The 24,689-nt window shown below is 34.1% G+C and overlaps 1 protein-coding gene across 6 annotated transcripts in view; it reads left to right on the forward strand.

Annotated features, from left to right (window-relative positions):
• The window catches only part of LOC123677051 (fasciclin-1), a 116,597-nt gene that overhangs the window by 71,616 nt on the left and 20,292 nt on the right, over nucleotides 1–24,689 (forward strand). For all 6 annotated transcript variants that reach the window (XM_045613476.1, XM_045613477.1, XM_045613478.1 and 3 more), the window contains exons 2-4: nucleotides 10,116–10,260; nucleotides 11,333–11,520; nucleotides 23,924–24,057. In XM_045613476.1, coding sequence (XP_045469432.1) covers nucleotides 10,116–10,260; nucleotides 11,333–11,520; nucleotides 23,924–24,057 — 467 coding nt within the window. The remainder of the gene's footprint in view (nucleotides 1–10,115; nucleotides 10,261–11,332; nucleotides 11,521–23,923; nucleotides 24,058–24,689) is intronic.

Here is a 24,689-nt window from a genome sequence, read left to right on the forward strand (position 1 = left end):
TCCAATGTTAAAGCTTAATCGAATATTAAAATGAAAGTAGGATATTTGAAAATCAGTTATATCCTTACAGTAAATCATTGCGATAAAGTAATTTTATTCAAAAAACAGTGTTGAATAATTATTCAAAATTCATTCTGAACAGTATGAATACAAATTAAAATTTCTATACACGATATATTAAGGAATTGAAATTCTTCACGCAGAAGAAAAATAGTTTTTGTTCCATTATTTCTGCGTCAATTGTACCTAGAAATCCGCAGAAAAAAGTGTTTCCAACACAGCGCATCTATCTTTTCTGCATTTATCTCACTCGAATTCAAATTTGGGTGACGAATAGGGTTCATATATCAGGTGAAAATTATTTTGTTCCCTGAAGCTTTGAATTTAAATGCGAAATGGGAGTCATATACCATAGCATCAAAGTTATTCATGATAATGCAAAAAGCATTTATCATCGTCTTGTGGGAATGCAAGTCAGAGGAAACTTGCAAAAACATTCAAGATTCCACAATTGATTATTAGGATAATAAGAAGGTTAATTGTGTTAGATAAATTACGGTGCATAATAAACCACGGTTGATATTAAGTAACTAATTTTCCAACGGGAAGCCTACAACTCAAAAATGTCATAATGGCAATACTATGCCCTAATTTAACATTTTTTATGTGAATTGTGTTCAGTAGATTATGTCATTTAATCATAGAAGAAAACGGGCTTCGATAACATTTAGAAATTACTAAATTGTTTTATCAAAATCAGTACTGAATAATGAACAATTTCATCAATAAATCCATACAAAACTGTTGAGACACCTCCACATCCAAATGAAGTGTCTGGGTTGCAATTCATGCACCAAGAAAATGGTCGAAGAGTAACATTTAACGGAGAATGTTTTGCTATAAGATTTTTATTCAGAATTCTGACTTCACTTGACTGATAAATTCATGATAAATTTCATGAATACGAATTTGAAGAAGCTCGTGAAAGCTCCTGAATTTAAGTCAATGCTTCTCTCATTCGGAAATGGGTAAAGAAGAGGAGACCTTTTCTACCAAAACCCAAGCGCCTAAGGTTATTGAGAACGGAAGAGAACATGAAACGGGTTAATCGATAAGTTCGTGATGATCCCGACCTCTCAATTCAAAGGGGGGGCAAGTGCTTTGAATGTGCAAAGATTATGCTAGATCGCATCTTCGCACAAATATCTGAAGCTGCGCCCCCATAAAATTCAATTGGTGTGAGAATTTAAACCCCAAGATGTCATTTAAAGCTTAGAGGCCACAAAATCAGCAGTCTGTAGCTACAGACTTCATTCCAAAACGCAAGCATCAAAAGCTCCTTATTTCGACAAAAGAGACCGTATGGTTTGCAATGTAATCGCGAGGAATTTTCGGCCCTTTCTTTCAGAGCATTATTGGAGAATGTGAGATGGGTTTTTGTTGCCCAAACTGCAGAACTTTCCTAGTTATAACCCAAAATCATAGTTCCAGCAGGATGGAACAATTTCACACACGTCCAATGAGCGTCTGCCAAGACTTCGTGAAATTTTTCAAGGAAAATTAATCTCCAGGGGAGGTGACATAAATTGACTCCCCGCAGTCTTGATTCGACGCCAATGGACTTTTGCCAGTGGGTTTCCTCAAATCTGGAGTTTACTATAGTAAACCAAACTCCCTGGCCCAGTTAAGATAATAAATTCGTCAACAAATGGGAGCCATCATGTTTGTATTAGATTGAATGAATATCTGTTCACAACATCCATGTCTTCCTGCAAATTCGAACAGTCATCAGCAGATGATATTTCCGCGTACATTTTAAAATCATCAGATAAGCTAACTTCAAATTCTTTTTTATCTGTAGAAGGTCATTAATAAACAAGATAAACAATAACGGTCCCAGGTTAGACCCCTGAGGTACTCCTGAAGTAACGGCAATTTCTCTAGATCTACAATTTTCGATTTGAACAAATTGCAGACGATCACTAAAATAGGATTCAACAAGATCAGTTAGTGCATTCGAAATTCGTATTCGTATTGATGAAAGTTGATTACCAGAAACATGAAAGAAGCGGACATCCAATTAATATATCAATTTCGCATTTGCATAGACGCGTTAGGATCATCAAACCAGAGTTCAACTACACCAAGTCCTATATTAATCGTTCGATATATAAAAGGACGTCAAATTAATTCACCTTGCGCCAGTCCTTCCCCACCATCACAGCAAACTTCGAATTGCAGATAAATGAACCCCACGACGAAGGCCGTGTGAGCGAGGCGAGACTTGATTACAAATGAAATTTCTGGCGTGCACGCTAATCAACCAACGAATTCTGGTGTTTTGAGCGACTCTTTGGGTCGTTTCGACGTTGCAGGGGAAGGGGGGGGGGATTCGAATTACCTGCATAAATAAGGGAAAGTTTCCCTCTTTCCGTCCATGCTCTATCAGCATTTTATCTACCCTTATGTGAGCAACTGAAGTTTGTAAACCGTATTGTAGAACGTGCGGACATAAAGGCTTGTCGTGAAAATAAACGATACATATTGGATCGGTGGTTTTGTGGGCTACATTAACTTGAGCAGTATATTATATGTCAAAGTTCCCAACAGAACTTCATTAATGACTACAAGGATATTATGTAGAGTGCGTGGCAAGGGTCGAGGATATTATTGGTGGGATCAATTTCGAGTATAACGTGATCAGTGATTTTAATATAAACAGTGGCGTAACCACCGGAAATCTCCAGGACGAAATGCTTCAATAATAGAATTGAAAAATATAATAATAATAAAGGTCTTTATTCCTTCAGTTACAGTTTACAAATATGATAATACAGAAAAAAACAAGCTAGGAAGGGGCGAGATTCAGTTCACTCAATAAGTGCCCTGTTCAATCCAACCTGTGATCCACAGCAATGCCGATGCCAAAATCCACCCAAAACAACATAGGCGTACAACTTTACTTCTGCCGTTTTTTTTTCCGAAATTCTAGGCTTTTTTGTAAAAAACTGGTTTCACATTTATGATTCAAAGTATTGTTCATCGCTGACCACTACCTATTTCCTCCCATCTTTCAGACAACGTCCCGCGTTGAAAAAACTAATTATCATTTGAAGAGATCCACGAATCGATCAAATTTTATACTTCTTCATAAGACCGGAAATGCTGGTCAGCCAGGCCGTTTGCCATTGATCAAAATAAGTAGTTCGAGGGAGCAACGTCTTGAGAAAACGGCAGGTGGGGTAGGACTTCCCATTTCAACAATTCCAAGTATGTCTTGAACACTTTCGCAACATGGGGTTGAGCATTGTCATGCTGTAAAATCCTTTCATCATGTCTCTAGCTGTATTGTGGCCGTTTATCTTTCAATGCTCGGCTCAAACGCATTAATTTCGTTCGATAACGATCGCCTGTGATTGTTTCAGTTGGTAATATATGTCCACTTTTCGTATCCAGTCACAATTCTCAGAAATGCTACAGAAATCCCTTGCGTCTTTGCCTTGCAAGCAGCTGTTCACTAGCAAACAAACGCCGTTCAACAATGCTCGGCTTCAACTCCAATGGCACCCAACACCTTCGTTTCTAAATCATTTCAATGACTTTCAGGCATTATGAAATGGCCTGTTGCGTCACTTCCGATGATCATACCAGTTCTTGTTGCGTTTGACACGAGTCTTGATCAAGTAATGCCTCCAATTCTGCATTTTCTCTCTTCCACCGCCACTCTCGGCACGTTCTCTCATTAATAGTGGCCTCATCATAGCTATTTGAGAGCATCCAATGAGCCAGAAAAAGCAGAAAATTAAAACCTCCCGCAAATAACAAGAAGTTGGCTCGTAAGCTGTTGTTTAATCGAGAAAAACATTATGATTCAAACACAAATAGACTAATAGTTCGATGGCGTTATATTTAACAATACCTAATCTTATTGTATGACATCTACGATCTATTTATTTCGACAACCACTTACCGCTACAGCCATCTATTGCAAAATGGCGGAAGCAAAGTTGTACACCTGATATTTTCCAGAAAAATCAGTGTTAAATATATTACGTAAGCCGGTTTTCAGATTTATAATTATTATTGCCTATTAAAGGATATTTGTGATTGTTACTCTCCAGATTGGTGCCAAATGGTATTTGATGTGTTTTATAGTTGGTACATTATCGGAAGGTGCTGAAGAAATGATAGTGAATTCAGCTTGTTGAGAAAATTTAAATCTCTATGTTTCCGTTAAGAGTTCAGTGAATATTTTGTATTTTTTTCAATTATATACTACGGTTATCAATTTTCGTTGAGGTATGTCCAATATTCTTTAATCTGTTTTCTACTGAAATTCACTTCATTCTAATCATGTTCAAGTTACAAAGAAAACATCCAATTTGTCACTTTTATCAGTACTATCCTTCTCCTTATAAAATTTTAAAAAATCCGAATTGCAAAATCGAAACAGGCCAAAAATAATAGAAAACTATAAAGCTATATATTTGGAAAAGTAGGACAGAAAAAAAGGTAAAATATAACAAGGTCTTTGGAACTGGACTAACTTTTACTGAATTTTAGGGATTATAAAACAAATTAACATAAACTTAAACTTTTTTAGTCGTAGTAGAGCTCTCCCCCAAGAACTAGAATATCCTACGATATTGCTCGTCTGTCAATCGTCTCTGTCTTTTTGAATGCATTCAAATTTTCTTTGAGATACAAAAACATTCGGATCTATTCTCATATTTTGAGGAATGAAAATCAAAGTACAAAAAAGTCTCGGTTGATATGGATTTAACGAATATCATCTCCCAGCTTTCCCTGACTACAGCATGCCCAATACACCCATAAATCTTCTTTAACGTCTCCTCCGACATCCAAAATTTCATTTCAAGAAGTTATGCAATAAAATGCCGGAATACAAGTCCGAATATAGAAGGACATCAACCCTTCGTAGCTATTCGTGATATTAAACTTCTATGCAATCCAACCCTGAACTTGTCTCTGCAATGACGTGTGAGGATGAAGCCAAACGATGAAATTAAATTAATTAAGGGATTCATTACTTAAGAAGACAACCTACCAGTTGAAATTGCATGCTTCGAAAAAAATTTAATGAATATAAATTCCGTACAAATTGCCATGAAACGCTGTTATGGATTTATAATTGAATTTTGCTGTTCTCGTGCTTCAGGCTAGGAAGATTCAACGCTGATGAAATGGAATGAATATGCATGTTGGATTTGCAGTTGCAATCAAACTAGATTTTTTGAGTTGGTCCTGTCGAAACCAGCAATGGGAAAAGCATTATTGGATTCTCGGTTAATATGAAATATGGATGGTATTTTCGCGTAATCCGCTTTTACCTGGAGAGGTACCTACCTAGGTACATTCAGCTTTTACATTAGTTCAGATATATATTTTGTGTTGGAAGCAGGATGAAATTTCTGAATAATAGCTTTGCGACCCCATTAGTTCTACATACATATATTTCAAATATGCTTCAATCAATATCTAAGTTCAACAATGTTCTAGGTGGATGTAGGGCCGAAATTTTTAGCAGTGTAAGGCCATTTGATTATTTTGTTAAAACATTGTAGCCAAATGTATGTCGAACTCAAATAAATAGAATTTTTTTCATGAAAACGAGCTTCAAGTAGTTCTTTATGAACTTTCTTCTCGTTATGTTACAACTTAGATATATGAAAATACTGTGTATCCACTGATTAAATATTGGTAAAGATAATTCTGTAAACGCGATCTCTGTATGGACAGTATTCCTTCTCTTCCGTAGGTGACGCTATTCAATGAAATAGAGATATTTCTATGGAAATGACAACATAAAATTCCATTTCCTTCCTCAGAAGCGCTATATAGGTAATAAAATGTTCATATTTCCATGGAAACGAAAGCGGAATTTGATTTCGTGGGAGAAGTTATACGGAAATCAAGCTCCTTGAAATTCAAGAAAGCTGGTCCCTTAAAGTCTCCAGTTTTATCTTAAACCTTTCAAGAGTGAGTGATCACATCAGTATTTCTACATAGACATTTTCATTGACAACACAGTTTTAATTATACAATCGGTATTTCGATAATTCAATCGAAATGAAACATTACATTTACATGTTGAATATCAATTTCAAGCTTCATGCAAGATTTCATGTTGATTGCATAGGTCTGAGGGCCAGACCAACCAGAGAAATTTCAAGAAGAAAATTACCCAACAATGAAACCGATCACATGATAGGAACCATAGAAAATTACAGAGAAGTATTGAAAAAAATACGCAACAACAAATCCGATATGATTGAGATTTTGCTTATTCATATAGAATTACAATTTCAAGCTTCATACAACATTTCATGTGATTGCGTCATCGGAATCATAGAAAATTCCAGCAGAATATATGAAAATTATGAAATTGAGCCTTTCAAAAAGAACATTTTTCAGACTCGCAAACAATTGAAAATATTCACAAACATTTTTTATTGTTTGAGTTTCTGACAAATGTTCTTTTTGAAAAGTTCTATTGGATGTCAATTGAAAGCCATTTCTGTATGTATTTTCATTTATCGCTGATGGAAAAATTTTAAAAATTAATTTTTGTAGTTTTTCGTGAATAGTGTTTGCTTTGTAGGTACTCGATTATCTCGAAAATGGTACATTCTATGAAAAAATTCAGGAGACCTTTTCTTTTAAGTGAAAAAAGACAGTGGTGTAGGTTTTCAATAGGAAAAGCATCATCGGACCACTATATCTGTGCCAGTGGATGATATTGGTCGGAAACATTACATTATCCAGATTTCAATACCTAAAAATTGAAATAATGAATGTTATAATATAAAATTATAAATAAAAACTGATTTTTTTCCAAACATCAACACCCTGTATATTTAAACCGAAGCTTGTTATTCTTATGACTCCATAGTCAATACCGCTGATGTAGAGGAAAACAAATAAACTTGAACTTTAAATTTCTATGGCTCCTTCTCTACTAGACACTCAAAGTAGAAGTTCAACCGGAACACTCTCTTTAAAAGTGACGGTCCCTTAATTGAGATCACTATGTAAATCATCGTCTTAATTAACTGAGTTCTGTTTAATTCGTAATCGTCTTGGCAAATAAGAGGAGATGACCAGACCCTTTATGCAGCTGCTTCAATTAGACTATGTTTTTAGGTTGTTCTGTGAAATAAGCACGTTCTCGAGAATTTAGCATCAATTTATTTATGCATTAAGTCTGTTTTAATGAAATTAATCTATTGTGGTTTTCGTGCAAAATTTCATGTTAATAGCGACGTTAGGAATATAGAAAAAAATTGTTGTGGATAGTGTCATGAAGCCATAGGAAATAAGAGCAGTTGAAATTTTGCTTGTACAAATATGTATAAAAGCAATTCTAAGCTTCATGCAATATTTCGTATCAATAGCGGAGTCGGAACCATAGAAAATAAATGAAGAATATCGAAAAAAAATTAAGTAAATTTTGAGCGCTCGTTCAATTATGCCCCACGGATTCATCATCAACAAAGATCATTTCCAGCTCTAAATTATAAAATAACAGACATATTGACGAACCGATAGATCGATCTATTCGGTGACTGAACGTTCAAATAGAATGAAAATGCATAAAATTACGAGATGAATAAACGCTTGAAACCCACGAATGAACACAGGAATAGGTTGGATAAGAAGCTTTTCCTTCTTTTCCATTATGTAAAGACAAGGCAAGGGATCAAAAGCTAGGGTAGATTATAGGAAATGAATTATTTATTCATTCCGAACGACGAACGTCACTGGAATAAGAAGAGGATTAAGAAATGATGGTTTGAGTGGTGTAACAACCCTTTTTAGAAACTGAGTCAATACGTCTTTTTTTCTTAATAACTTCATACCGATTTTTTATTTCACTACGCGTATTTTCCATGAATATTTTCATTAGATTTTCTAGATTTAAGATTTTTTAGACTTATAGAAGATACTTCGATTCAAGTTAGGAACAGGTCGGTAACCAAAAGAAAGCGGAGCTTTCGTTACTGATAAGAAATTCAAGAAAATAAGAGCTTTCGTCATAACAAATTTGATACAATTTAATCCTCTATTCATTGAAAAAAATAATTGTCAATTGCGAGGTTAATCACTTCTTGAACATAGAATTAGGCCAGATTGGTGACATAGGAATAGCATATAGAAGTGAGTCAGTTAGAGACGGTCAAATATTACACAAGTTGATAAAAACAGGGTATTCCTCGTCTGGCATCACCTTCAATATCGCCTGACTTGAAACCATTTGAGCAAGCTAAGGACGAATTACAAAAAACCATTTATGTCCACAAACCACACCCGAAGTGAGCTTCAAGATCTTTACTCTTTAGCCACAATTTTGGCAACAAATTGAGTAGGATATACTCAAATCTTGATAGACAGCAGGCAGAGAAGATACCAAGCAGTTATTGGTGCACGTGGTGGTTTTGATTTGTGTTGAGGTAGAATACAGGACACATACAAATTTTCAGACATGTTTTTCTTAAAATAAACATTTTATTCTTTGGATTCTAAATACAACAATTGTTTGAATCTTATTATTCTAACTTGATGAAAAACTTTACATATACATATTTTGAAAGAATTGGGTTTTGTTGAAGAGAATACACTAATTAATTCAATATCCTCAACTCAACTATCAGTTTACTTAATACTGCATCTCTAGTGGCAACTCAACTAGCGACCTTAATTGTGAATTTGACCAATCCCTTGATAATGGAACTTAACATTCATCACTATTCATATCGAATTTCATATATCGATTTATAATCAACTTCTGGATTTTGTGAAGTTATCGTTAATGTTCTTATCCATTACGAATAGGATTTGTAGCAGCCTCACCAAACTTTCAAATCCAATAAAGCTGTGAACGCTTGAATCTAATTGATGTTCATTTGTGTTGATTAATGTGGTTTAATTAGACTCGGGAAAGTGTGTTGAAATTATGTCATTGTTACAGAAGTAACAGAAACTAATCCAGTCCAATTTAAAGGGTGTCAGAACATCCAGACTCATCAAGCAAATATTTCCTTCCATTATATTAAAATGCAGAAAATTGAAGATCCTAGCCTATAGAATATGCTGAAGCTAATATTGAGAGAGAACGAAAATCAAATGAGCTCAAATTGCCATTCTTCTTCACTGTTGGAGTGACTTTTTGCAAGCTCCAGAGGTGGCGTTTTGTACTGGTCATATTCTGGAAGAACGGAACCGCTTAGAACTTAAACCCAATCATTCTACGGCAAAGTCACCATGCTACGATGTTGAGATGGAATATATATAGAGCAGGATACACTGAGTGCCATACTCAATCCCTTGAGAGAGGATGCACCTCAAAAAATGGCTGAGAAGAACGCTGCATATTCCACATAAATTTCCAATTACTATATTTAAATGAAGAATAACTAATTATAAGTTATTGATTTCGAATTATAAATCAAATCAAACAACTGCAAATCACTTTAAGGTGATCATTTATTCATTTCATGAAGCATTCAAAAGTTTTCCAATGAAGAAGTTCAGAATTTTCCTTACTGAGTATTCCTTCCATTCAAAAGCAAACAACAATCATTTCCACAAAATCCTTCGACCTATAGTGTGATACTGAATAGTTGAGAACAAGGCTTCCTTCCCTTTTGTCTGAAGGATAAACAGTAAGATTTCAAGGAATTACGTAGGTTGTTGAAATACAAAAGCTGCCTAGAAAATGGAAGGTAACAGCAAAGTTGATCCTGCTATACAAGATTTTGAAGTCTCATATTCAAATTGGAAGTGTAATAAAGACTTGGATAGCAGCCATTACGAGTTCCTCCTTTTCATGAATATTCTACATTTATTTTGTGGGTGTGTTGCAAAACTCGATATTTTTCGGAGAAACATTTACATCAATATCAATTTTTACTTCGCCCACTCTTCTCCAGAATCAACAAATCATTTCTGAACGTCCAAAAAACTTCATATGAATCATGCATAATGCAAAACAATTATCTATTAAATTCGAAATAATTCACGGAATATGTAATAACTCCTAAAACAATTTTCCTAGATTCGAATAAGTTTTCCTAAATATTGTTTTTTTGTTTCAGTTCTATGAGTTATTGCAAAGAAGTCCTCTGGCCAAAGTTGCGCTGCAATATAAGCAAGTTACAATTTTCGCACCTATCAATACTGCTTTCCAGAAATATGGGAAAGAGTTGGACGAGCCCAATGAAATTGTTCCATATCATATAGGTGAGTATTTTTTTATCAGAATTAATTTTGATAATGTGATGAATAATTGTTTAAGAATATGATAAACACAGCAATTGATAAACATTCAATTACAACAAATACTGAAGCACAAACTAGCAAAGAATTAGGGTCTTCTTCTCAAATACACTATAGTGGCTAACACAAACATGTCAGAAGTCAGTAAAAGACTCTAAAGGACAACAAAACAGTCAATAAAAATTGTTTCGAATCGATTAGGATAGCTTCAGTGTATACTTCAGTAAACAGCTCTAATGATTATTCTCACTTTCAAAGCAATCTTGTGAGTTATGCTAACCTCACCATATGGAATATTATCATTATCCATTTTATTCGCCTACTTTCTTGTGATGAAATCTATCCCTCTTCATGGCAAAGCAGGGCGATCCTTTCAATGATGCACGCTGTTCGAATTTGGAGACAGGAACCCATTCAAGAGAGATATCAAAGCATTCGGTTGCTGACATCCTTCAACACCTCTGTGATAATGGTCTTTTCAAAGAGATGAACAGAAAAAGCATTTTATATTGACAAGAAAGGCAAAACGGTTTATGGAAGAGCTGTATATAGGGCGAGATTCGAACTGAAATCTTTCAGATTTGTATATTTCTAATTATGGAAAAAAACATTTTTTCGTGATTGTTTCAGGATAACAGCGGATTATAATTTTGTCCAAATGTTTGTAGTTTTCAAAATTAGAGACGATTACAAATTGTCTGGAAGAGTTCATCTCAATGATGCAAATTTCGAGATCAAAATCAATTATGAGTACAAGATATATCTCAGTTAATTTCATTGATAGGTAAAATCTGTTTGATGGTTCTGTAATCAAAAATCATTGGATCAATCTAGTATTACCATCCGTTTGTTTAATTTCGTGGGTATATGAATTCAGCAATACCTACATAACTTGAACTTGTCTGAAAGAACTAAATACTAACTATTTCGAAGATTTAGAACTTTCTGGCGATCGTCACCTTCATTTAACTGTGAAAGAGTTAATTTAGGATAATGAAGATTATTTCTTTTGCCATTTCATTTTCATTGTTTTCAGCAAACGTACCTAAGAAGACTGATCAGCTGGGAACGTCGTACACTTCCCTGTTTTCCGAGTTAACCGGAAGTCCAATTTTATGGGTCACACACATCACTGGTACTTACCATGACGACATATATATCAACAATGCGAAAATGCTAATCAGCAAGTCCAACATACAGGTCATGCAGGGTTCAAATGAACAAGTAAGTGAAGATTTGTCTTCAATCGATCGTATAACATCGTTTTCCAGTTATTAAATCTGTTAATTTTGAGATTTAAGTATCAAACCCCAGATCCAAATATATTCTTTACTCGTTGATCAATAAATCGTCGAACAATATTTGCTCCATTAGCAAATAGTCCATTAAATAGTGGCATTGGTAGAGCTAGGAAAAATACAATCTCTTCAGTACCTACTAAAACCATTGAATACAATGAAAATTTTTGTAATATTGATTCCAAAGCATTTTGGTTCATTCCAAATCTATATTTTCCTTATATCGAGAATTTGAAAAAGTCTTGGTTGATTTTGTATGACTCGAAAAGCATAGACCAGAAGAGACCAGTACACTTGAAAATAGTAAACACTTCCAGATGGGAAACACCAACGTCCTTTAAAAATTGCAAGAAAAGAATTATGGACTTTGTATCAAGATCAAATGAATAATGTTTTTTTTTTTCGGTCATTTACATGGACATCTTCAGGGCAAATTAATCTGAACCTAACAATGCAAAATTAGGCAGAACCATAAAAATGAGAGTCACCTTTTGACAAAATATATGACTAGGAAGTTTTGTTGAAAGGTGACTCCCATTTTTATGGTTCTGCCTAATTTTGCATTGTTAGGTTCAGATTAATTTGCCCTGAAGATGGCCATGTAAATAACCGAAAACTAGGCCAAGTTTAATAAAGAACTTAATAAGATCCTTAAGTGACTTTATACCCAATACATTATTCATTTGGTCCATTAAAAAGCCCAAAACCTTTCTGTGGTATAGGAAAATGTACGTATAAGAAAGAGTTCCCAGAAAAGTAGGAAACCAAGAGAGATATACCCTGGCGTAAACTTTCAGCAATGATCCCATCTAAAAATTCCTTGGAAACTTCAATTCTGCAAAATCCAAAGAGTATTTGGATCTCATAAGAGAACATGCTCCTCATTAGCTTTCTTGTCATGAACGGGTTGGTCAGAGAATGTTGACCAATCGTTCACTTATCTCCGGTTGAGATGTTCTTTTAACCCCTGGAAGAGCGGCTTTCCAGAGGTCTCGGAGAATTAATAATTATGTGAATTCACTAAGATGTTATGTGAGTCCGGCCTGTCGCTTTAATGGACAGGTCTTGTTAGTTGAATTTCCTTCTCTAGGGACAGGAATTAGTTTATTGGGTCAATGAAAATCGATTTAAATTTTAAATTAAATATAATAAAGAAAAATAAAAATAACCAAAGTTACAATATCCCTTGAAATGTTGACTCAACGGCCAAAATTTTATAAAACAAAAAATGTCTCAAATAATCTGTTATTCAAACAAACGAAACAATATATCAACTTTGAATTTAGGAGAATCGGGACTACTCAAATAAACTTATTTTCATTGAAAGAAAAAAAACATTCACACATCAACAAATAAACTAAAAAGTAAATAACCAAAAACTTGCCCTTATCCCACGATGCTAGGTGACTAAACCTAGTTTTAATTTTTTCAAACTGTTCACTCGAAAACGTGTAATTCCTTATATAACACTTCACTCCCGATCCGCGAACTCCGATCTGACCTAATTTATTCCAAAGAGATTCTAAAAAAACAAATTCTAACTTTATCCCAAAAAAAATTCCTAGTTTTCTACTTCTGACCTAATTTAACCGTTCTTACTAAGAGACCCTAAGCGATACTTAACTTCCTTTCTCAGAGCCAAAACAATTCCTTCTTCCAAAAAAACTTAAAATTCCATCAACTGTCTATCATCTACTAAATTTATTACTCTGATATTGGAAAGGAATTGTTTTGCTCTAAGTCCGGTTTCGCAACCGACGTTCTAATTCTCAACCTTTCTCAATAAGAGACCCTAAGCGATACTAACTAACTCTCTCGACCTCCACAAAAAATCCTAACATCATACTTCTCTAAGACCGCCCTAACTACTCCTCAAGATACCATGTCAATTAGATCATTGGTTAGAACATTTTTCATCTTTTTTCAATAAGAGTCCTTACCTCTACTTCAAACTAAATTTTTCTGTCGATCTCAGCAAGAAACATACTTCAACTCCGCCTAAGACCTTTTTGCTGCGTCATCTGAGAAAGACCCTGACGGTTTTTTCGCATGTATCGAACTCAGATAAGTCAAGATTATTATTATTTTTCTTATCCGTAAAAAATATATCGATTTCACCAACGCCGTGAGACGGTTACTAAGAAAAGCATTGATTGGAAAATAAAACATCCTTATGCTAAGATAAGATCAGTCTAAACAAGTCGCGATCACTCTTTTCAATTTAACGTATATTCTCTCTGCATAATAATTTCTAATAATTTCGATAATTTTCAAATATCCGCTTTACTACATCACACCCTTATCCGAAAAAGTTGTGGCATCGGATGCCATAACTTTTCCCTCACTCTCATCCTTATTAATTTAATAGTCCTTCCTCTCCAATAATCACAATAACTGTAACTCCTATATCAAAATGATACTGGCTCAAAGTAATTTAAATTTTTCATTCTTAAACTAAAAACTCATCACTATCCAATATCAAACTGCTTACTAACAGATACAAAATAAAACAAAAACCTATTAACCAAACTTTTCAGAAGCTAATCTTAAAGAAAAACTATATCATCTCTACCTACCCTAAGGTCTTAAAGTCTATGGTGGTATGTTTTCCGACATTATTCAATAATTCATATCAAATATTATTTACTCAAATAAAATGAAAAAGATAAAATCCAAATCCTAATATGTAATAAAACAAAAAAAAAATCAAAAACAATCAAATCAATTCGAAATATTTTTCTCTTATGCACTTCACTAACTCCAGCATGGAGTTTGTTCACTTTTCGGGATTTCAAAATTTCACTATCGCGGCACTTCCTGGTTCCATAATACTGCTTCATAGGATTGTCTGGTGGAATGGTACTGTATTTCTTCCATGGATCTCATCTTCGTCACGGAAATAACCTTTTACTTCGACATCCATCATAGTTCTGGTAATCTGCTCTTCTTCTGCTTGATGACGATTCATTTCTCTCATAGGACTTATACTTCATAGACTGGCTAGCTTTATTTTTCCATACAAACTTTCATATAAGGACTGTCGGTCATATAATTCCAAGGCCATATTTAATCATACGAAATACAACGTTGAATACCAAAGTCCATTCATGAATAGTCGACTTTCGGTGAGGGAGCCATTTCTCCCAAATTAAACATACTCGTCGTCCAACGACGTCTACTGTACTGCTAAACCACTAGCATACCTCAACCATTACATCTTGGTTTCAAGATTCAGGATTCTCTGAGTATCTTCTTCATCCTCAGTTTCATCGTAATCCCATCTTCTTCTTCCTCCATAATATAATCTTCTTCAGTCAACATATCTTCTTCCTCGTCTTCTTCTCAGCTTTTCTCTAAAGCTCATTGATTGATCAACTCTCTAACCAGTTTATCGAAAAGGTGATCGTCACTTCTCAGGTAATATTCAGTTATAATCCACATTGATCTGTATTGTCTGACGTCATGATAGCATTTCACTTTTGGACATCAACACACATAATTGGAAGTAAGGTTATTCCGTTAACTCAGATTCGATCCATACATCTTCCTGAAGTTACTTCCATCTTTCGTTGTAGACTCTTGAATTTGCAATTTTCCATAAAATATTACAAAATAAAAAAAATCTGTGCATTATTTCGCTCTAACTAAATATCATTTTATCCCTTAAAATTTCATAATCAATCGAAAAAAAATTTGAAAAAATCTCAAACCAACTAATTATATGAACATAACCACCATAAACGTTCATTGAATTTACCAAAAAAAAAGAAAAAAAATATTCCATATATTTTACTGTCAAACCCTTGGGTTGAATGTCTCCTTTATATTGTCTCAAATTATCTATTCTGATTTCCAAAAAAAAAAACTATTGCATTGAACAAATCATTAAAAATATTTAAACAGTTACTCTCTTCTACTATTCATCTCAATAATCTAATAAAATTTTTGATAGTGATCTTATCATCATCATCATAAAAAATCATCATAAAAAAAACTTAAAGGGCATTCGGCTGCTGAAGGCCACTTCTATAAACTAATCGGTAATAGAAGAGGGGTGAGGATGTCGTCTCAATGACAACTATCATCACCCAGCCGAAGCCCGGACATGCCCACTCTATAGCACTCAAAATCTCCAAATTTGAAAATTTCTGTACGCATATACAAAGTATATGCGTACTTTATTATCATTTTGAGCAATTTATTGCCTCTAAACCGAAAAATATAAGCATGGTTAAGACCAATTTAATTCATCTTGTGTCCGAGACCAAAGACACAAGAATCAGGGCATGGAAACTTTTTCTTCAGGTCGAAAAGGTTCAAAAAGACCCCATCATCCTTTTTTATACAAGACGATGTCCCAATCAATAGTATTTAAGTCAAATCCAGTATATTCATCAAAAATCCGATATCTCTTACTTTTATAAATATATGTCTCTCATATTATTTTTCATTTCTCATTTCTAATTTCTCATCAAAATTTTAAAAAAGTCTCATTATCCTCAAATCTAATATAATCAATTCATTCTTCTTACTTTATTCTATCGTCATTCCCATTTTAATATCCATTTACTTATTATTCCATAGAAATATTACGCTATAAATCCGCCTTACTTTATTCTGTCGTTGTTCAAAATATTTAATACTCATTTACTTCTTATCTCAAAAAAAAGGTTACACTATAAATCCGCTTTACTTTACTCTGTCGTCGCCGTCGTTCCAAATATGTGATACTCATTTCCAAAATAAACTGTTGAATATAACCAAAAAAATTTTTTTTTTTTCTAAAAAAAAAATTAAAACATCCATATCCCAAAATGGGAACCTATATCCGGCAGAGTGGCTTCCTTGGAAGAAGGAGCCACTAGAATCTCACGTTGGGCAGGGTCGACTCAATTCCCTGAGGGACCTGTGTCCCACGTTACCCGTGCAAAATTTCGAAATTGAAAACAAACTCGGTTTTATATCATCCAAAAATTGCAAAAAAAAGTATCTTATCCCCCAACCAGCCTACACTACACCTAACCCACAATTTATTAACTCTTCACCTCAATATTTATAAAAATGGAATTCAAAAACAAAATAAATCAACGTAAAATTGGCAACTCTCTATGTACCTCACTTCTACTAGTTCTTACAAAATATCCTGAGTTCCGCATAATTCTAGAATGATTTAAGTACAATGTTTCCCAAAAGCTGAAACTGTAGTTATAATCCGAAATACCTATTCTCCCTCTTTCTTTGTGTTCAAAATCAAACTATTTATCTACTTCATTGTCTTTTTAAGCCTTTCACTGTCAAAACTAAAAAAATCCTTATTCATTTTTCCTAGAGTCAACTTTTTCCTAAACTCAAAATATACCTATTCAGAATCATCTCAATAAAATCCAAAAATGAAAAAACCACCAATGTTTCCTCATACAAAACTTTTATTGAAATTCCAAAACCTACGAAAAAAAAATCATCATTACTCCTTAAGTGTCTTGATTCCATAAATTGATTCCTTAAATAATTTTATAATACCCAAATTACTTATATGTCTCTTCAACTATTTTGAGAATAAAACTATCACAAATCCCAAAAAAAAACTTATTCTGATTTCACTTCGCTATACTTCCCAAGTTCCCTAATCTGAAATAAAATTAATCAAATTTCACCAATATTATCAATTATCAATCATTTTACGCAATTATCAAAAATCTCAAAAAAAAACAAATTTTCCATAATTCATCAAACCTATAAAAAAATCACCAAAATTTCCATTACTCATCCAAAATGTCGAAAATTTACCAAAATATAAATAATCTATATAACAATGGATTTATCTGTATGTACCGTTATCTATTAACCCCAATCCCATCGATCCGGTGGGCGACGTACTCTAGTCGATCTACGTAGAGGGATTTCTTCCTCCTCTATTTCCTCATTTTCAAATTGCGCTCGATTCAACCTCATAATCATCCTCATCGGCGAAAATTTTCGTATCTCAGTCCGTTCATCATCAGATTCAGTCTCGCTACTGTCCGTATCTAATTTTTCCGAACCTTCGGATTTTTCTATATCAATCCCAAACTCTCGATTTCTCGCGGTATACGATTTTAACCTATCTACATGAACGACTTGTTCCTCTCTACCCCCACATTTCCTAATTCTATAGGTCATCGGACCAAGCAATTCCACGATCCTACAAGGTCCTACCCAAGGTTCCATTAACTTTTTTGATATACCCTGTTTCGCCGACATTTTTTTCAAATAAACTAATTCCCCTACGTCAAATTTAGGATCCACTGTATTTTTGTCAAATTTCTCAATCCTATAAGATTTTACCTTTTTTATTGGCTCAGTTAATTCCCGAGATTTCGTACTTGTAATATTTTGCTTCGAAATTTTTCCTTTTCCACGGATTTTTTTCTCATCTCTTTCTGTCATCCCTATCGTTTCGTCAACGCTTATTTCTTCAATATCGCTATCTGATTGATTAATCTCTTCTCGTTTTGAAAAACCCTTTGTTTCAAATTCCGCTATATTTTCCACTTGAATGCCTATATCTCTCATCGCCAAATTTCTTTTCTCCTCGTAATCTTCCGTTTGAGTACCGACCTCCGTCTTTACCTGCAATCTCTCTCTTTCACCTTGTTTTTCCAAACTAACCTGCCTAACCCTGAAGTGATTAACTTGTATTTCCTCTTTCTTCTCCTCTGTATATCTATCCCCTGTATATATACCTTCATTCACATCTTTATTCAGAAATTTAAACTCTCTTCCCCACATAATTACCGATGGTTCCTGTTCATACTTAATATGCGCTTGATTTTCCTTAAGAAAATCCCTACCTAGTATTATATCAACGTTTCCTAATGTTTCATCATCCACTAATATGACCGTGCAATCTATCTTCAATCCTTCTCCTATTGGACTCACCGCAATATTCGCCGTACCCCAGGTACGTACATCATGACCTGATACGCTTGTTAAATCACAGTCAACACCGTATTCATGGACCTCGTCTCTTGAAATCAATCCTCTTTTTACGAGAGACACCGCTGCTCCTGTATCTATCAAACAAACACCTATCTTTCCGTTGATACTTAATTTTATCAAATGTGGTACGTCATGCATTCCTGCCGAATGTACTTCCGGAATTACCAGGACCGTACGTTGCCTAAATTCCCTTCTAGGTAGCCGCATTTTTGGAGAACGCAATCCGTTCTGAATATCGACATCCTTATTACACGTATTTACCGGCAATTTCTCTTTCTCGCTTAGTTTCTCCGACCTAACTCGATTTACACGATTCTCTTCAACTTTTCCCCATGATCCCATATTACTTGTTCCTTGATTACACGATTCAACTTTCTTTCTCATCTCTATAGTCTTTTTCGTCTTTTCGAATGGCAAATTTATTTTTCGTGAAAAATCTCTATTGATATGTATCGTCCCAATGTCAAAATCTTTTCGTCCTCCTGGTTCTATCTCACGATCATTCCTAGCACATTCCGTTACCCAGCGCCCCGGCTGATTATCGATATTTCGCACTCCTTGAGTTTTATGTATCGCTCTCGCATTATTCCTACATTCTCTTGCGAAATGACCTAATTGACCACACGAAAAACAAATATTCTCAACTTTTTGTCCTCTTTTTCTCCCACTTAATCCAGTATTCCTACAATTTTTCGCAATATGTCCTTTCTTCTCGCATAATTGGCAAGTTATTTCACATTCAATTACCGATATTTTTGAATTAAATGACCTGTATCCCTGAATAATTCTATTTTTCATTTCATGTAATTTTACCAATTCTTCCGCTTTTTCTAAATCCAAATTTTTCTCTAGTAATAAAAACATACCAACCTCTTTCATAATATCTTTTCGAAGTCCCATTTTAAACTGATTTAAAATCAAATTCCTATTTATCTTTCTTATACCCAATTCTTCCTCTTTCGTCGCTCCGATCAAATCTTCAGTTAATAATTCTGCGCCAATAGTTTTTAATCTGGTACAAAATGAAGATACATCCTCATCTTGTCTTTGTATGCATCTACTCAAATTCCACTGACATTCCCCCGGTAATTTTTGCGACATAAATTTTTCAGTTAGTCTCAATTTTAATTCTGCATAAGTCAATAAATTTAAAGTAACATCTGATTTAAAATAGCTGTATGCTTCGCCTACTAATTTTAGTTTCAATAGAGTGAGGGTTTCGTCCTCACTCCATCCTTCTATTTTTGCCCTTAGTTCCAATTTATCAAAATATCTTAAAACTTCTTTTCCTGAAAAATTTTCCAAGGTAGTCGACATCATTCCTAGCGAATAACGTTGCATATTTACTATTGCCGGATTCACAGGTGGATTTCCGCCTGGCGCATTAACTGAAGTAGCGCTATTAACAGTACCAGGTAGAGGAGGTGTAATCGACATTTTCAATTAAATTTGAATACCCACAAATTAATAACAATAATACAACCTATACAATAATTTACTTTTACCCTTATATATTTGGTATCCCACGTTGATCAACTGTCTGACCTTTTCCTGAAAATCCCTAAATTTCTTTCTAACACCGAAAACTAGTAAATTCCAAAACTAGCACAAATCTGTCTACTTGAAACTCTTTTTCAAATTTTGAAAATTAGAAAATGGATCAAAACTTACTCAAAAATAATTTTGTGAGAAAAATCACTTCAATTAAGAAATATCTCAAAACAAATACCTCTAATTAATTATGAAAATTATTTATTCACTTCTACTTCTGGTTGATTTGGAAAATGAACGTTCAACGAAAAAATTAACTAAAATATGATTCAGGCCCAACAGCTGATTTTCTGCAACTTCCTAAATAACATACCTAAATATAAAAAATCAGAATCCGACACACTCCTCCACCTCAACAAAATTAAATGTTTTCACCCCTGATAAAACAACAATACACTCAAAATAATTCAAATTCCAAAATATCGATCATACACAAAGAATACAAGGTCTATTCATCCAAAAGTCTCCCAATTCAACAGTTTCTTTCTCAAACTTTACTCTTATATTTCAATGTTATCAATCCTCAAAATTTCAACTACCAAAAATTACTTTTTTGCAAAATATCCGATCCCAGACAGAAAAAAAAAAAAAAAAAAAAAATCAAATATTATCTTTTAAGCTATCACCAATTTGTCATATCATCCCAGAGAAATAAAAATCAACTAATATCCCTTAAGCTGTCACCAATTTGTCATGAACGGGTTGGTCAGAGAATGTTGACCAATCGTTCACTTATCTCCGATTGAGATGTTCTTTTAACCCCTGGAAGAGCGGCTTTCCAGAGGTCTCGGAGAATTAATAATTATGTGAATTCACTAAGATGTTATGTGAGTCCGGCCTGTCGCTTTAATGGACAGGTCTTGTTAGTTGAATTTCCTTCTCTAGGGACAGGAATTAGTTTATTGGGTCAATGAAAATCGATTTAAATTTTAAATTAAATATAATAAAGAAAAATAAAAATAACCAAAGTTACAATATCCCTTGAAATGTTGACTCAACGGCCAAAATTTTATAAAACAAAAAATGTCTCAAATAATCTGTTATTCAAACAAACGAAACAATATATCAACTTTGAATTTAGGAGAATCGGGACTACTCAAATAAACTTATTTTCATTGAAAGAAAAAAAACATTCACACATCAACAAATAAACTAAAAAGTAAATAACCAAAAACTTGCCCTTATCCCACGATGCTAGGTGACTAAACCTAGTTTTAATTTTTTCAAACTGTTCACTCGAAAACGTGTAATTCCTTATATAACACTTCACTCCCGATCCGCGAACTCCGATCTGACCTAATTTATTCCAAAGAGATTCTAAAAAAACAAATTCTAACTTTATCCCAAAAAAAATTCCTAGTTTTCTACTTCTGACCTAATTTAACCGTTCTTACTAAGAGACCCTAAGCGATACTTAACTTCCTTTCTCAGAGCCAAAACAATTCCTTCTTCCAAAAAAACTTAAAATTCCATCAACTGTCTATCATCTACTAAATTTATTACTCTGATATTGGAAAGGAATTGTTTTGCTCTAAGTCCGGTTTCGCAACCGACGTTCTAATTCTCAACCTTTCTCAATAAGAGACCCTAAGCGATACTAACTAACTCTCTCGACCTCCACAAAAAATCCTAACATCATACTTCTCTAAGACCGCCCTAACTACTCCTCAAGATACCATGTCAATTAGATCATTGGTTAGAACATTTTTCATCTTTTTTCAATAAGAGTCCTTACCTCTACTTCAAACTAAATTTTTCTGTCGATCTCAGCAAGAAACATACTTCAACTCCGCCTAAGACCTTTTTGCTGCGTCATCTGAGAAAGACCCTGACGGTTTTTTCGCATGTATCGAACTCAGATAAGTCAAGATTATTATTATTTTTCTTATCCGTAAAAAATATATCGATTTCACCAACGCCGTGAGACGGTTACTAAGAAAAGCATTGATTGGAAAATAAAACATCCTTATGCTAAGATAAGATCAGTCTAAACAAGTCGCGATCACTCTTTTCAATTTAACGTATATTCTCTCTGCATAATAATTTCTAATAATTTCGATAATTTTCAAATATCCGCTTTACTACATTCTAACAGTACTGTATCAGGAACCAGCTAATGAGAATCGTGTCGAAAGAAGGAGAAGAGGAAAAAACTCCTAATCTTCTGGTCACAGAATGCTCGTTAATTGCAAGGAATTGAAAAATGCATCGGACGAGAAACTTATAGGAGTTTGGATGTCACCTTGAAGGCATCTCAGATACTAGAGTTCATTAGAACTCTGGAACTGGAAGGTGATCTGCAGATGGTGTATTGGTAGGAATAAGCTCTTATGGGTGGTACAATAAGTTGACGGTGTAAGGTGATCCTTAAGGATCACCTTAGATGGACGAGATGCTTCAATTGTTTGGAGCTTACTTGCTTATTTGGTGCCTACGATGGATACCATTACTGGACAAAGAACACAACCAAATATACAATTAAAGATTCTCAGAGATCATTCCTGTTTGTTGGAAGGTAGATTCAGGAAGTGGAAGATCATATAGAACATTGGAAAACAAGATCAACAACCCCATACAGCAATTAATGAAATGCATTGCATCGGAGATGATATAAAATTTATAAATGAATTGTTTGTATATTTTGATGACAGAAGATTCGAATTCCATAGTTTTTTCAGAATGGTTGGTATTTATGTCAAAATTATATGTTTTGACATATATCCTTAATGGTTTGGTCTTATTTTCATAAGCTCCAAAACTCTTCAGCATTCTCTAGTGTGTATATTTTATCAGCAGAAATAGAAGTTTGAATTTTCATTGGATCAATGAAACTGTCTACTATTATAATTCCGTTTTGCGAGAAGTCTAGGAAATCGAAGTCAAAGGTTCCTACTACTTTTATTTTGGATAAAATTATAAACCTAATAATTTTATTCAAAATAAAAGGAGTATGAACCTTTGATGACGATTTTCTCAACTTTTTGCAAAACCGAATAGTATTGATTCAATGAATACGTACGTTGAATGAACGTACCAAGTTAGTTAATCCAATGAACAAATTTCATTCCGACAACGAAACCCATTCATTGGGCCAACGAATTCGTTCATTCCAATAATAAACATCGTTTATTGATTCAACGAATTCGTACGTTGAATTAACGTACAACGTTCGTTAATCCAATGAACAAATTTCATTGGGTGAACGAAACTGATTCATTCGATCGATGAATTATCATACATTGTCGTGATGTATCACAGTAGTAATATTTACGTACATTCGGTACATACTCCCAATGTACGATAATTTGTTAGCCCAATGGACTCGTCCACTGGCTTTATTTCGATGAATGAATAAATTGGCCCAACGTACTTTTTCGTTGTATTTACGTACTCTTTTCGTTCAGTAACCAGTAATCAACAATCTGAACATTTTCAAGATGAGTGAATTTGGAAAAGCGTCAAAACGTTGAAATTTTACAGAACATAAATATAGTACTAGAAAAAATAATTATGGAAATAATTAGACACTGAAAATGATTAAAAATGCCAGTTCTTCAGATTTAGTATGAAAACATCAAATGTGGAATAATCGTCTAAATATATTTACGCTGTTAAACTAACACGAATAATGCAGGACTTTCAATAACTGGTCCACTGCTTGCTCCAGGATCAAGTTGGCAATCATTTATCCCAAACCGAATTTCAACTCTCCCCATTAGCTCAACTGATCCTTTTTCTCGGATAACCCCAAAACATTTCGAAACTTCGCACTCAGAACTTCACCTTAGTTCGTATTCTAGGTGATACATAAAATTGATGAGATTCTAATTCCCACGAGATCCGTGAAGAACGCCCCCAACAAGGTTTTCAATCCCACTGCGTGGGAATTCTTGGAGAGTTATGAGTCGCTCATAATGGGAGACCATCGTGTCAGGTGAGTTTCGTGCAATCTCAATTTACTACTTATTATAACATGTTTTTGTTTGTGAAAACATACATCAGTTGAAGTATTGTATAGAGTTTACCAATTATATAATTTGAAATTGTTATTATGGCAACACTGTGTATTATTTTTTGACATTTGTTATGTCATTCATATTTATGTACAATACGACGACTCTTGAGTCGATTAAATCAATGAAGTCGTCCTTGGATTCCTCTCAAATTTCTCTGAGCATTCTCAAATGGGAACTGATTTTTATTATAGAGGGTGTTTTTTTTTCGAGGTATATAACTTTAAGTTGGCATTACTGTTCAAGATGGCGACCGATTTAACAGCTGTCAAGTGATTTATTCTCAGTTTGGTTTGGAAATTCATCATGAATAGACTCACGCCTGAACAACGTTTGCAAATAGTGCAATTTTATTTCGAAAATAATGTTTCTGTGCGGAATACGTATCGCACACTACGTCCATTTCATTTTGTTTAGCGATGAAGCGCACTTCTGGTTGAATGACTACGTCAACAAACAAAACTGCCGCATTTGGAGTGAAGCTGATCCTCAAGTGTATGTCGAAACACCATTACATCCAAAAAAACCGACTGTTTGGTGCGCTTTATGGGCA

This window comes from Harmonia axyridis, chromosome 3 (genome assembly GCF_914767665.1).
Source record: "Harmonia axyridis chromosome 3, icHarAxyr1.1, whole genome shotgun sequence".
NCBI classification, from domain to species: domain Eukaryota; kingdom Metazoa; phylum Arthropoda; class Insecta; order Coleoptera; family Coccinellidae; genus Harmonia; species Harmonia axyridis.